The 15,242-nt window shown below is 38.9% G+C and overlaps 1 protein-coding gene across 2 annotated transcripts in view; it reads right to left on the reverse strand.

The window, feature by feature from the left end:
* Positions 1 to 246: 246 nt before the first annotated feature.
* spata17 (spermatogenesis associated 17) overlaps positions 247 to 15,242 on the reverse strand; it is a 30,872-nt gene continuing 15,876 nt past the window's right edge. For both annotated transcript variants that reach the window (XM_046856056.1, XM_046856055.1), the window contains 3 exons: positions 14,687 to 14,835; positions 9,638 to 9,767; positions 247 to 889 (listed from right to left, as the gene is read on the reverse strand). In XM_046856056.1, the coding sequence (XP_046712012.1) occupies positions 809 to 889; positions 9,638 to 9,767; positions 14,687 to 14,835 (360 nt within the window). In that variant the 3' untranslated portion in view covers positions 247 to 808. The remainder of the gene's footprint in view (positions 890 to 9,637; positions 9,768 to 14,686; positions 14,836 to 15,242) is intronic.

A 15,242-nucleotide genomic window follows, 5' to 3' on the forward strand; every position in this document is an offset into this window, starting at 1 on the left:
CACCATTTCTGTAATACAGATGGTTATATATATGTGTGTGTGTGTGTGTGTGTGTGTGTGTGTGTGCATGTTTTACATTAAATATTTACTTTTCTAAAGATATGTTCTACTTATTTCTGCCTACTTTAATGATGTCTTCATTTAAGAAACTCACAAAATATTTCTTTATGTATTCATTCAATTTATTTATTTATAAATGAATTCAGTCCATCCATCCTTTGTTCATTCATTCATTCACTCCCTCAATATGCTGAATTGTCAGGAACATTTCCTTTTAAGAGAAATATTCTTAAAGCTGTACATAAAACGCAAAAGAATTCATATCGCTAGACTGTCGTAAAAACGTTGCCAATCAAAATTTGAGTTTTCGCACGTGTGCAGTACAAATTATGTTTCCGGTACGGATCGAGTAGCCAGAGTGAAAGGAGGCGGAAACTAAGTTCATGAGGGATTTTTACAACTGTCTGTCTGTCTGTCTGTCTGTCTGTCTGTCTGTCTGTCTGTCTGTCTGTCTGTCTATCTATCTATCTATCTATCTATCTATCTATCTATCTATCTATCTATCTATCTATCTATCTATCTATCTATCTATCTATCTATCTATCTATCTATCAGGCATAACATTATAACCGCCTGCCTAATATTGTGTAGGTTCCCCCCTTTTTCTGACAAATCAGTCCTGCTCTTTTAAGCATTACCAGCATCAACTTCTGCTGCAATTTCAGCTACAGTAGCTCATTTGTTGGCCTTCACGTGCATCTGTGATTGGTCGGTGCATATCCTATTGTGCCTATTTTATTCAGTGATGCTAAACGATTTTCCCAGCATTGGAGTAAAATCGTCCAAACTTGTCGAAGACATGGCAGGTGGTGAAGACTGTTTTGAATGGCTGAAAAAGACAGAAAGATTTAGAAACCGTTAGATTGCATTCAGAAAAGATACTCCCAAAAAGAATAACTAATAATAATAATAATAATGATAATAATAATGATAATAATAATTATAATGTAATTAATGATTATATATACACACAAAATATATATACATGATATATATACACACACACACACACACACACACACACAGTAATACCTCTGTACTCGTGTAGTACTGAATTTGACGAGTACCAAACAGCTATTATTTTTAATGCAGTTCTGTACTGTATAAAAAATAAAGAAAATGCACAGTCAATTTTTCTTTTTCTTCTATTGTTGCTCTCCTTAATTGCTATTTAGCCATTTGCTATTCTTTTCAAGCTTCTTGGTATCGTTTTTAATCTTTTCAGGACCGAGGCTTAAAATGCAAAGAAAGCACCATAGGGAACGCATAGGAGGGCACTCTTGCAGTGTTCATAAGCTAACATGAGACTCTACATGCATCTGTTTTACCGTGAGACCGAAGTGCTCACGAGTTTCATCGGGGTAGTAAGTGTCGAGTTCCGAGCAGAGTTTTGCAGCCGACAAGTACCGAGTTATTACTGTATATATATACATCATATCCATGGGTTGCATGGTACAAGGAATTTGTCATGGTGTACTGTTGCTTAAAAAATGTGAAAAACAAAAAAACTAAGAAAATCTAATAATCAAATAATAAATAAAGATATCAACCATGCAATTTGTGCAGGGTTTGTAAAGTTAGCCAGTACAAATAATAATGTAAATGAGCCAGTGCAATGATTATTTTTCTCCTAATAAGTCCAAGGTATCCTGGAACGGTAGCGTGCGGTATCTTTCGCGGTAGCGAGTTCACTGCGCTGACGTAGTTTGCTCCTCTGTGTGTGTAATGTGATTCCGGGGTGAAGAGAAGTTGCTGCTGGAAGTTGCATGCCCTCTTCATCATAATCCTAATAGTTTATCCCGCGCTCAGTCAGCCTGTTAATGATGAATGCCAGAGCCACCGCAAACATCCTGACCTCTATTTTTGCAGCTCTGCAAAAAGTGTCAGGTATTTTTAGCTGGACTGGATTCAGCTTTTTTTTTTTTTTTTAAAACAAGTGGCCTAGTTGCTTTGTTCCTCTCCATTTCATTAGATGAGTGCTAATGCTCATAGACGCCCCCTAGAGGTCTGAGAGATGCTTGCTAGAGCCCAGGCTAAGCGACAAAAGTGACGCAAGTTATCCGAGCAGGAAAAGAAAGGGAGGGGAAGGGAGACATTTTAATTATATATTTTGTTTGGACAAAAAAAAAAAAATACGAAGGACAAACTAATGTCATAGACTGAGGCTTTTGACGATTCGCCGTCTTGCAGGCATGCACGCGATTTGTCTGTCAGTCAGCGTCTGCCGGCGTGACAATCATCTTTGTGCCATGGCCTGGGGAAATTCTCCAGACTGCTGTCCTTGTAGACACCACTCAATGCTGACACTAATGACTGCGGAGGAAATGTGAGCGGACGGAGTTTAAAATAAATGTTTTCTCTCAAACCCATAAAAAAAAGGTGTAAAAACAAGTGTGTTTTTGCAGAACATTCGCTCGAGTCGTGTTTGGACACCGCTCCGATGACGTGGAGCACGTGAACGGAACGGAAGACAAAGATTGTTGAACTTGCGTCGAGGTAAAGAGGACACATGGTCGGAGCTGCAGGAGCAGTCGAGCTGTCAGCTTGAGGAAGAGGTGGAGTGTGTGTACTGTAGATGCAGGGTGTCCAAAAAAAAACCCGCCAGGAACCAATGAGCGTCGATTTTTCTGCCCGATTTTGCTTTTGCGCATTTCTTCCTGCTGTTTCATGTTTTGGGTCGAAACTTCAGACCTCCGAACACACCACATAGTTTGAACAAAATAACTAGATTTGGTATGTCACGTAAGTGATGTTAAAGGTCAATTTCTTAATTTGAATCATTTAATTCATGCATTTGTCCCTAAAACATTTTATATACTATAATTAATGCGCTATAATTAGCAGGACATTCATTAATATTAAGAGCCAAGAACATTAAACTGGGAAGCACTAGCCTGGAGTCTGCATTAGTGTGCATTTAACAGCCACTTAACTACAGCTTCAGTCGGAACACGACTTTTTTTTTCTCGTCTGCTGGAGCCATATTTAACCCAGCATTTGTTGTGGCCTTGGACTTCAAAAAAGAAAAAAATAAGAAAGAAAAACAGATGCGGGCATTTAAAAAAAAACAAAAAAAACCCAACTGAGATTGAATTATTTGCTTCAGCATTCTTTGACATGGAGCTATTCTGTGTTTTTTTTCTCTCCCTGAAACCAATTAGCAGGCTAGCACTTGTAGTGCAGAATGTAGGTCACAATCCGTAATAAAAAAGTATTGACTTTTCTCTGAATGTAAGCAGTGTGAAAGGGGTGCTGCGGCCTTGTCGTACATGAAGAGAGCTCCATTAATTTCACTTATTTCAAGAAAGGACCCTGTCAAGTCCTAATGCGTCCAAGGCACTTTCCTGCAGTCCGACACGCTGACGTCTTGCCGGCCCGCGGCCCGAACGAGTTTACATTATGTTCGCTAGCGGGAAGTTGATGGCGTAATTCCCAGCTGAAAAAAGGCAGAGGACTCTTTCATACACCGCCGCTTCTCGTTCCCCTGAAGCTACAGCTCTTTACGCGGAGGTATTCGACGAAGCATTTCAAAGATTTTTAAGAAACTGAGAAAACAACACTTGAAATAAAAGAAAATGTGATTTGGACTTGTTCTGATGCTCACAGGTCTATTATAGGAGATCTGAATGATGAACAGGCATCTTTTTCAGCAGTTTGTACTACAGTCGCTCTACTTGGGATTAGACTAGATGGACTAGCCTTTGCTCCTCGTGTCTTTTAACGTGCCTTGAGCATCCATTACCCTCAAATCACTCGTTCTCCTACGATAGGGCTTTTGGTAGGTATTAACACTTTTATACTGGAATAAAGTCCATAACACCTTGGTTTTGGAGATGCTCTAGAGATGCCCAGTCCTCTAGACAAAGCCACTCTTTACACTCACCTATGCTTCCTGTTTCCTACTTTGAAAACTGACTACTTGTTGTATAGTAAACCACACCCCCCCAACACAGGTGCCAATATAATGAGATAATCAGTGTTATCCACTATAGTGTGTGTGTGTGGAGTTTTTAGGAACTTTGTGTTAATAAAATAAATTTATACATACTAATAATAATTACATTTGATGCAAGAATAATTGTGCACATTAAAACTTTTACGTTGTTCTTACTGTAAAATTCTTTAGTCTATAAAATGCGAAAGATTGGAACAATATTATAATATTAAAAAAAGAAATATTCCAGGAGAAACTCTAAGGCAGAATATACAGGCAAAAAAACAATCAGGGCTTGAATAAAAAAAAAAAAAAAAAAAAAATGAAGCCCTTTATGATATATGGTAATCAGTTCAACCCCGAGATGGCAATGCATAATAATTCGGCTTTATTCAGATGCTTGATGAAATATGCGTCCCACATCCTGAAGTCCTATTTTATCATCCTATTTATCTCTCCTGTGTGAAGAAGTGGCTTTAAGCTCGGGAGCTCAGGTGAGGTACGAATGTGGGAGACGAGAACAAAACAAACACTGAAACATATATATATATATATATATATAAAGGGGCTGTCAAAATATTTTTCATTGCACTAACTTTTTTAACGTGTGATTAAGGCAGTGCGCATTTCTGTTTGGCTTCTTTATTAAAAAGATAAATAATAAAAGTATAAAAATGTATTAAAATCAAATCCTTCAACGCAACACACACTGGTGTCCTGATGATTTACGTATTTTTAAACACCACAAAACTTCAAAACACAAACAACAAGAATATTTTGTCTACATGCTCTATGTTAGGTCTGGTTTCACTAATAATAGTCACACATTTGCATAAAGTGTCCAAACGTGTCCATGGCCATGTTGATTAGAATAATAAAAACTTTAAAAGTTTTCATTTAAAGTACATTTACAACAGATGTGCGATTAAGTTGCGATTAATCACGAGTTAACTCATGACAATCATGCGATTCATCCCAAATAAATATTTGAACCGATTAACAGTTCTAATATATATATATATATATATATATATATATATATATATATATATATATATATATATATATGTTAATAATCAGTGTTATCCACTATAGTGTGTGGTTTGTGTGTGTGTGTGGATAGTGTGTGTGTGTGTGTGTGTGTGTGGATATATATATATATATATATATATATATATATATATATATATATATATATATATATATATATATATATGCGATCAGAGAAGTGTGTTTTAGTACGTACTGGACCATTAACTATAACTCACGAATTTACTGATGTGCAAAAATCATAAAATCCTATTCCATGTTTTTCTATATTTTAGGCACATTTTTAAAAATAATTGCCAAAGTACATGTTTGTTGAGGGGATTATGGAATATAAAAACAACCCTTCATGCTAATAGTGCATGTGAAATGTTTTTTTTAATATTAAATTGTATAATATCGCTGATTAATGTTGCTGTTGGAAACACTGATCAGTGCAATGCTCCAAAAAAAGGACTTTTATTCGTTTTTCATGTTTACTGTCCAAGTTTTAACGACCCTAGTGTTTTAAAATATCTCCTGTTAGCCTCATTCACACTTCAGAAACCCCTCTGTCCTGCTCACAGAGGTCCTAGATCCAAGACCAATTAAATTCCGGCGTTCGCTGGATGTGGAAGCTGTTGTTCTAATCCCAGTCTTTCACCAGGGTTTAGTGCTTTCATCCGTCTCCCCTTGTTCCCCCTATAACCGTGATTTAGGAATGTAAAAGGGACGCTGCACCGTCGTGCAGGTGCTTGTGTGTAATCCGAATCGTTTCTCAATGTCATACTCGAACCAAGACTTTAACAGGATTAAAAAGAAAGACCTGAACACAGGTAACTATTGAATTTTTTTTTAGTATTACTTTTACAACCTATTACAAATAAAGCTACTTAGCATATGTCAAATCTGTCCTTCATTTTGCTTTAATGAACGGGATCATAAGTGGAAGTAAGTAAAGTCTGGCTCGAGCCTGTAATTTCCCATTTGTTTTGTTTCTATTTTTTTTTCTCTGAAGGAGTACACCCTTCGGATCGAATCCGCATCGTTCTTTCTTCCGGTTTAATACAAAGTCATTTCCATTTTTCGTTTCTTTGTTTACTCGTATTTCTCGCCATGCAAAATGAAGGCTGTCATGTTTGTGTGTTTGAAGGCCCGAGATCTGGGGCTGGTGTGGAGAATGGACGGTGGAGAAGATATTGGTTCAGTGGAGCGTGACTATTGAAGAAGAGAGCGTTGGATGAGTCTCGGGTTCTTGTTTAATGCAAAGATGCTTTTGAAAGTGCTTTGATTCCTGGACGTACTCATTTTTTTTGTGTCAGTATTATTATTCCTTTTTTGGTCCCGTTTCTGGACATGCATTTGAATACATCGGGTTTTCATTGGGAAGCACAGTGAGCTAATGCAAGTCTACATATATAATAATAATAATAATAATAATAATAATAATAATAATAATAATAGTAATAATAATAATTTCTTATACAGATATTTTCATTCGGACATTAAACCTAGTATAAGCGATCTGATTTGACGCTGCTCTATCATAAAAATTTTAAGGGGCAAAACAGCTCTTTTTAATGCTTCAAATTAATACTGATGCAGGACAACAAAAAAACAAAACGCTGACATGATTGATGAAAACGTGACGTTCTTTGATACATATATAAGAGGCACGTCCGGAGAATTGTTTATTACATGGCAAATGAAGGGGCTGGGAAAGTTTATCACCCTATAAAACAGGTTATAGTGAATCACCCCAAGCCTCATGGTCACTAATGCAACCTAGACCGATGTGTGTGTTTGTATGGGGGTATGAGTTTGAGATCCTAGGGTTAAAACCGAGCCCCCATCAGCGAGGCCCGAAAAAAGCTGGATGTTTTTATTTTATTTGACTTATTATATGTTTTCCATACCGAGTATCTGTCGTGGTAAAACGCGAACAATCACGTCACTGTGACTTTTATATTGTTTTCTAAGCTAGTGTGGTGCCTAAGAAATGGAATGCAAACAAAAAAAAGATTAGTAAAGCAACATTAAAAAAAAGTGAGTGAGGAAGGAATGCCGGTTTAAAAGCGTGATTGATGAAAGTCTAATGCGGGGTGATGGTGAGGGGTTTTCACGCCGAAGCACGGCCGCTGTCCGCACTTCATTAGGCTCTGTAATTAGCTAGCGCTCGTTGGTGCTGATGCAAAGCTCGAAACGTGCGCTCTGGCCACGCAAAGGGCAGCCCGATGAAGGCCGTCCTCATCAAGAGGGTGTTAACTAATGTGCTAATTAAGGAGTAAGCATCGCCCGTCATCGTCGCCACCTGGACTCACGGTTTACGAAGATCTGTAGAACGACACGTGAACACTAACAGTGCTGCCCGTCTGGCGACACGTAACACCGCAAAGATTTGAGCCGAAGGTCTCATCTTTATACCTGCTCCTTTTCAGTTTACAATTGAGAAATCACAAGCTGCGTTTTCATGGCTAAAGGGGTGTTCATCTCGGTACAACTCAGGATGCCTTTTTTTAAGGTGAACTAGAAGAGCAAAGAAGAAATGAAATGTAGAGAGGAAAAAAAAGGATTATGGGTATTATTTAATCACGAATGCACCCGAAAATAACCATATCCATCATTATCTCCTCGCAAAGTCGATGCGAGGGAGAAAGGAACGAGGCCATGTGAAAATTCATTATGAAGACAGGTTTGTGTGCGGCGCATATCTCACCGCTACGCGGCAACCGCAGGCGAATACGGTGCATTCATCATGCCGCAGACAAATGACACCGGGTTACTAGTTAGACAGTGTAATAAGTGCCATTTAATTTCCTCTTTAGAATCAATTTACGTTTCGGATTGCCATCAAGGGACCTAAGCTTTTCCTGAGAGAAGTTCAAGAGCTAGAAATACCGACGCATATCGCTCGTTGAGGTCCGATAAATATGAGAAACCGACGCGAGGTGTGGACTCGGAGCGTGTGAACGCGATGCACGTGAAGCTAAAAACTGTTTTATTCTGTTCCCTGAAATGAATGTGGACGTAATTATCTGGAAGCAATAGCACTGGTTTACTGAATATGCTCTCCCAAATCTCTCAGTTCTACTCAAATACACTGTATGAGGGACCTTTTCCAAAAGTATTGGGGGACCTTTTCCAAAAGTATTGGGGGACCCTTCCCAAAAGTATTGGGGGACCTTTTCCAAAAGTATTGGGACACCGTTTCCATGCATATGCGGCTTGAAACAAACCTGGCACACAGTTGTAAAAAAAAATAGAGGTCCTAGAATTAGGGGTGAGAGTGCAGGGCCAACCATAATACAGTGCCCCTTGAGGACAGAGGTTTAAGGGCCTTTGTTTAAGGGCCCAAGTCTGCCAACATGGTGATGCTAGGGTGCCAATCAGTAACCCAAAAGTTTAACCACTGAGCTACCACTTTCCATTCGCATAAGCTAGGAAACCAATACCTGTCCTAGCATGACAGTGCCCCTTACACAAAGCCAGATCCATTGAAAACACATTTGGGATGAACTGGAATGCGACTACACCCAAAACCTCCTCAATGTTTCACCTACATTATTACCTGACTTTACTAAGTAAATAAACACATAATCTCTGTACTCGCAGAAGTGTAGAGGTTATTAAAACAGCAAATGGGGACTGTGGAATGGGGTGTTGATAAAGCATGTACGAATCTTCTGAATGAAGGAACTGCCCTGTAAAGGTTTACAGCCATAGCTAAAAGAGTGAACATCTATACTAATTGGATTCATTTGACTTGCTGATGACCTGGAGCAGGAGTTCGAAATGAAAATACTACCTGGAAAGACTGTAATTAATTCAGCAAAGTGTGTGGTGTGTATGTGTGTGTCTGCTTTGTCAGCAAGATTAGAGACCTCTCTAGATGGGGCGTAACCCCTGATGGTAGGGGGGATCTCCCTTCTACCTATGGATCAGAGATAATCCTCGATGTGACATCCTCAGCTGCGTCAATTATGCTAATCACACAAACACATGCTTGTTACGCTGAGCCTTCATTACTGTCACACGCCAGCAGGATCGGCTTTACACCCCTGGGATTTGAAGATGGTTACAAAAAGAACTGCGAAAGTTGTGTCATGACTCGCTGAACTTTTGAGTCATGCAACGCCACGAGGAAACCAGACAGGGGAACAATCCTCTAAACTCTGAACAGTCCTCTGCAAACTGGAATGAATAGATAACGTGATCTTATGGGTTTCTCGTGTTTGTGGAACAGTGCGGGAACACGAATGTGAGCTGCTGAGACACGGGACATGCGCGAGCTGTGTTAAGAGCAGGCGCTTATATTTATTCTGCTGGAGGAGGAGGTATTTCCAGGCAATTGCACTGGATGCAGAGGGCAGTGCCTGCTGGTAAGAGCCAATAAAGAACTTTCATCCATGAACAGCCTTCAGCAAAGACACAGGCAATTACCTAATGTGAGGACTTCTGGGTATTAAGAGGAGAAGGCTTTTTTTCTTCTCAGTTATTTTTGGGGTATTTATTAAATTGCTGTGCCACGACATAACGATGGGGTGCCTTCGGACCTTTCTTTTTTCAATGGATCATATAGAGTAGCTAGAGTGTAGATTGTGTGTGCTAAAAGTGTACCTTCTTGCCTTGGACTTTGTTCTCCTCGCGGAAGTACTTGGTGCCGTACGCGTTCTGATGATATGGAGAATGAGTGTGGAGAAAGGCCTCGTGTTCTTTGTTTCGGTGGTCCTTTGAGAAAGGCAGAAACCTGTTCAGCAAGAGGGGGGAAAAAGATGAAGTTTAGGTTTATGTAATTTTATCATGCCCCAACTAAAATTAATTCTAGGAGAGGTTTAGGAGTGGTCTCCAATGCGATCTATGATGCCCGTGGTGTCACCTGTTTGCATCGGTGCATCGATATTCGGTAAAAAACTATTAATTTATATCTAATTATTAGTAGATGCGCTACACATATTATTTAGAAAGCGACCAATAATTTATATGTAGATTGAAGTCTCGTCGCTAAACTGTATCTCAAGAGCGTTCTCTCAGCACCACTGCTGCCATGTGAATATCAAAACACTATGGAGACCGAGGCGTGTCCTGAGAATTACATAGAATAGAGATTAACATGGCAGAGGTAGAGCTGCATCTTCATTGGGCAGAACAAAAACACTTTTGTTTTTATAGAATATTTTTTAAATAAATTTTTTAAGAGTTTTAAGAGTTTTAATACAAAAAATTAAAATGGGCATGGGCATATAATAATGCTTTCTGCAAATGTATGTTTATTAGTAAAACCAAACTAAACAAGGAGCATGAAGACAAAATATTTAATAAATATGATATTTCAAATTGTGTAAATCATCAAGACACCAAACGGAAATTCTGCTATGTTTCCGCACGGATGGTATTAATTGCTGGATGTGTGCATCATGGCGGATTTTGGTGCTCGATTTGAGACATCAGTAAAACAAATGTTTATTATAATCAGTATTAGTTTTTGGTGGAGTTTACTCATTCTTTTTAGCTGAGTAAAGAAAGGACGTCGTTAATAAATGTGTTGCGTTGCCCTTTTTTTATATTTGTATATTTTTTTGAAAAATAGTCAAAGAAATGCATGCTGTATTAATCACACGTTAATAAAATTAGTGACGTTAAAGTTAATTTTGATAGCCCTAATATATACAAAACCTGAGGTAAAACTATACCTTATTTGGTAATAACACATGGTGACCAGAGATGTGTGAGCCCAGACAAGAACATCACGTATAACTTGTACTCGCATCGTAAAAATCCTACAGACGTTGCACAGCCACCATAGGATTAAATGTTAAGAGAAATAAGTGTGAGGCCCTCAATACTAACAGTAATACTTTAAACTTGTAGTTTTTATTTAAAATGGTGTAAAAGGCAGATGAGAAATCCAAATTGCCACAAACAGCAGTAGGGATTTAATTAGAGGCCTAAATTGCAGTAACAGCCTCGAGTTCTCTCTAGTACATCCACTCCGAGCTAATGTTTCAGCTCTTATACATCACTATGTCGGCTCATGCGTCCCTTCGGAAAACGCGACGGATTCCGGTCCAAATCGGAATGGTTTCTTAATCGCTTGATTTCTTGCGGGTTGTTAGAGTCGCCTGTGTGTTTGTTGGGCACTTGTTCAATGCAAATGGCTGTTACTTAGGAAAAATGCCAGATGTTAATTACAGCGAGGTTGATTTTGTAAATTGCACCCAAGACACGTTGCCTGGAGGAAGATTTATCCGGCGCCGTACAAGAGGTGTCTGCATGAGCACGGCTAAACGTCCTCTGGGCATTGGCTTGGCTCATCACAAAACAAACAAACAACCAACGATTCTGGCGCTTCCTGCCCGCTTTTTTTTTTTTTCTTTCGCCACTAAAAGGCCCTTTTTTCTCCACACTTGTCATATTCATATGTTTTTAATGATGATCTGACAACAAACACAGGTGTTAAATAGTACATTTGAACGCAATTAAATCAAGATACAGTATGTGGAGAGAAGCATGCAGAGGCCGTATGCAAACACGGAACTGGCGTTTAACAGGGAAATAAAAGAACACGTCTCTTATCAAAGCACTTTGTAAAAGGTAAACTGTCTATAAATCATTTTTGGCATATGGATACTTTATAATTGCCTCTTCTCCTGAGGGTAATCATGCATGGGGGTGGGACTGGGTACCATACAATTGGAAATCAAAAGTAAAATACCATAGATGTGGCATTCTGGCAAAGGCTATATACACACAACGACACATACACACAAACATATATATATATATATATATATATATATATATATATATATATATATATATATATATATATATATATATATTCTCGTTTCACACATCAAGGAGAAAGGCTCTCTATAATACCCTTATAAATAATTATGACCTAATAGCCTGATAAAGGAGCAAAAAATAACAGATAAAATTTTTGATGGGGCAGTAAAAAAAAAGTAAAAAAAAAAAAAAAAAGTTTGCATCAAACACAGCTCTTTAAATAATGGCCTCATACATACATCCTTCCCCACTAGAGACACCAGCCGCTCCTGCAAGACAGATTACAGTGCAACTCATGCTAATGTGCACAAGGGACAGACAGCGGCGAGTAAAAATTAATGTGGCCCCGATGTCCTCGAATACACAATGCTTCTGCTGCTAGCCGGCTGTTTCACTTACTGCTTTCATTGCCTCTGAATTGCATTTTAATAGGCTAGTTTTTATTCATTCAAAGCCATTAAGGGGAGTTTTGGCTTCCTCACAGGGGATCTCTTGGCAGCGTGAGGTAGTGTGCAGTGACAACACACCAGGCAGCCACCAAACAGAGGAAAAACATGGGGGAAAGGTGGTGATAGAGACAGAGGGAAGTGTGTGTGTGTGTGTGTGTGTGTGTGTGTGTGTGTGTAAATGAAAAAGTTTCTTTCTCAGTTTTATATGGCATTTAAAGCTCTGCAGACATAAAAATCCTAATCCTGTTTAGACAATGTGAAGACATTTCAAAAGTTCCGAGCTTTTATACTACACCCGAGGCGCCTTTCGCAAACAATAGATAAATGCATACTTTCCAGAAATCGCCAAATCAACAATTATACCTTAGAAAAAAAAGAAATAATGTAATCTACTGTACATGGCAGTCTTTGTTTACAAGGAATGTCCACCATGTCAATGCAACAATACTATAGTAATGATACAGCATTCAAATGAGTACACTAATATAAACCTGTGTTTTAAAATACCCTACTGTCAGAGCTACCATTTTAGCCATACACCTTTTAACCAATCAGAACTGAGAATTGAAAACCACTGTGGCATAACAACAAGAAACACTTCTTCCATATGAATAACCAGTCCAAAAAGCTACATGGCTCAAGCATATAAAAAACAAATATTTCAATATACATTTTAAGCCTGTCCATAACCATTTTTTTTTAAGTTATAGTATGTCCCAGCATAGCCTGAATGGCAAGATGTCAAGGATGTGTCCCTTAGATCCTGTAGTAGTATATATTGTACAAGCTCAGGTACAGGTAAATACCATTTCCACTACATATTGGGACATCGATGACTCAATTTCCACTGACATGTCTAACTAATTTCCACTTTCCTCACCAGACACTATCTTCTTCCTTCAACTGCTCCTGTTAGGGGTCGCAACAGCGGATCATCAGTCTCCAAATCACTTTATTCCACTCTGTCAATCTTCCTCATTCGAACCAACCACCTGAATCTCTCCCTCACCACATCCATAAACCTCATCCTTGGCCTTTATAAAGTTTAGTACTATTTTACATGGAATGTTATGTCTGTTTGTGTTTATCCAGCATTCATTGTAAAAAACAATCGGTTGATTAATCGCTTACCTGCAAGTACGTTCCAACCTATCAGTAAAATCCACTATCGGTCGACATCTAGTTACTAACATAGTCGAATTATTTGTTAGATTCACCCACCAACCATATGCATAAACAAATAAATGTTTTAATTTTAATAGCAACTAATATGAAAGAATGTCATTATGACACGGTTTACGTTTTTTGTTACATTTTCTAAATAAAGGAAAAATTATGTGGCCTTCACAGAAAAAGGTTTGGGGACCCCTGTCTTTGAGCAATGATTGGAGGACTTTGCAATTGAGACAGACCTTAAAAATGCCGACTTCCTCGTCAGTGCAAATTGAGACGGGTCCTCTGTATTTAAATTAGATTTAAGACGGTGCCATAGAAGGGAAAATAAAGCTTTTCTGTAGCATTTTAATGTGTGTGTTGGTGGTGGGGGTGGTACACTGAGAAAAGAACGAGATCAACAGACACGGTCTAATCACACCTCAGCATGCCCCAGAGCTACCACATGTGTAACGCAATTTGCACAGTAACTACGCCCCGTACCACGGCCTGACCGGAGTGGCCGGTGTTAATAGGGTTAGCTAATTTTCTGTTTCAAATTGGAGCCATCCTCATTAATAAACACTGCACACTAAGCTCGCAATTCCGATAAATGGAAAGGCTCTCGGAACCGAACCGTCGAAGGAATATTGTTTTAAAATGTTATTATGATAATCCACTGAAATCATTATATTCACGAGAGGCACTTTAATAACGTTTCAGCGAGGACGGAATGCGTTCGGCGGGACGTTAATAGCTGCGAGAAGGCAGTGTTTTATGCGCTGATTTTCTCCCTAACTTATTTAAAAAGGGCCCCTTCTGAGTTTTTGCCATCTGCTCTGAAGTTTTGGAAGGATAAAGCTAGAAGCTTGGTTGCCCTTTAAAGCCAGAGTTGGTGGGTTTTATTTATTTATTTATTTATTTATTTATTTATTTATTTATTTATTTATTTATTCATTTTTTTCTTTTCTTTGCAACTTTTGAGCCACTGGAAAAGCACCAGCTGGTGGTTAGGTATCCTAATTTTTGACATCTGAATATCAGATGCAGTCTGACACCTTCCCTGCTGTCAGTGTGATCTATGGTATTTGAGTGTACCCACAGGCTGATGTGTGGTCATAGAAGGTTGCGTGATCTCCTGCTTTCTATGGAAGTCATGTTGACTTGCTTGTTTATTACATAGTGAGGAATATGTATAGCTTAAATTTCACGGGTTGGTCTAAATGCCTTTCTGTCGCATGCTTGTGTGTGTGTGTGTGTGTGTGTGCTGAGGACTCACGGCTGGTCGATGAGGCGAGTCCCCCATTCGCGCTGCCGCAGCTCCTCTCTGGCCTCCTCCAGGGCCGTGATGGATGTGGCCACGCGTAGACTCGGCTCCAGGGGCCGCTGGCGTTGCCGCTGAACCTCTGCAGCTGGCCTGAAAGGCCCCTGACATGAACGGGGAGGGATAAAGTAAATGTTAGATTGCTTACCCTACTTGTTATTGATGATTCCTTCTTGCAGCCAAATGCCCCCAGGCTGCACTAGTGCTGTGGTATTAAAGCTCAGTTTTAGTCATGCTAAAGGCATGAAGATGATTAGGGGTTAGGGGTAAAAAAAGAAAATAAAACGGTATACTTATTTCACCCTGTGGTACCACATATACAAACACACACACACCAGGCGGTTTGTGTTAGGTGTACCACAGTATTTCTTATAACACCGTGAAAAGGATACGCAACACCGCAGTACATTACATTGGGTGTCAATTTAAGATGAAATTGTAAAAAAAATGTGTAAATGTTCAAATAATTAAAAAATGTATTATTTATTTCCATGTATGCATTTACCCAAGT

This window comes from Silurus meridionalis, chromosome 8 (assembly GCF_014805685.1).
Source record: "Silurus meridionalis isolate SWU-2019-XX chromosome 8, ASM1480568v1, whole genome shotgun sequence".
Taxonomy (NCBI): Eukaryota; Metazoa; Chordata; class Actinopteri; order Siluriformes; family Siluridae; genus Silurus; species Silurus meridionalis.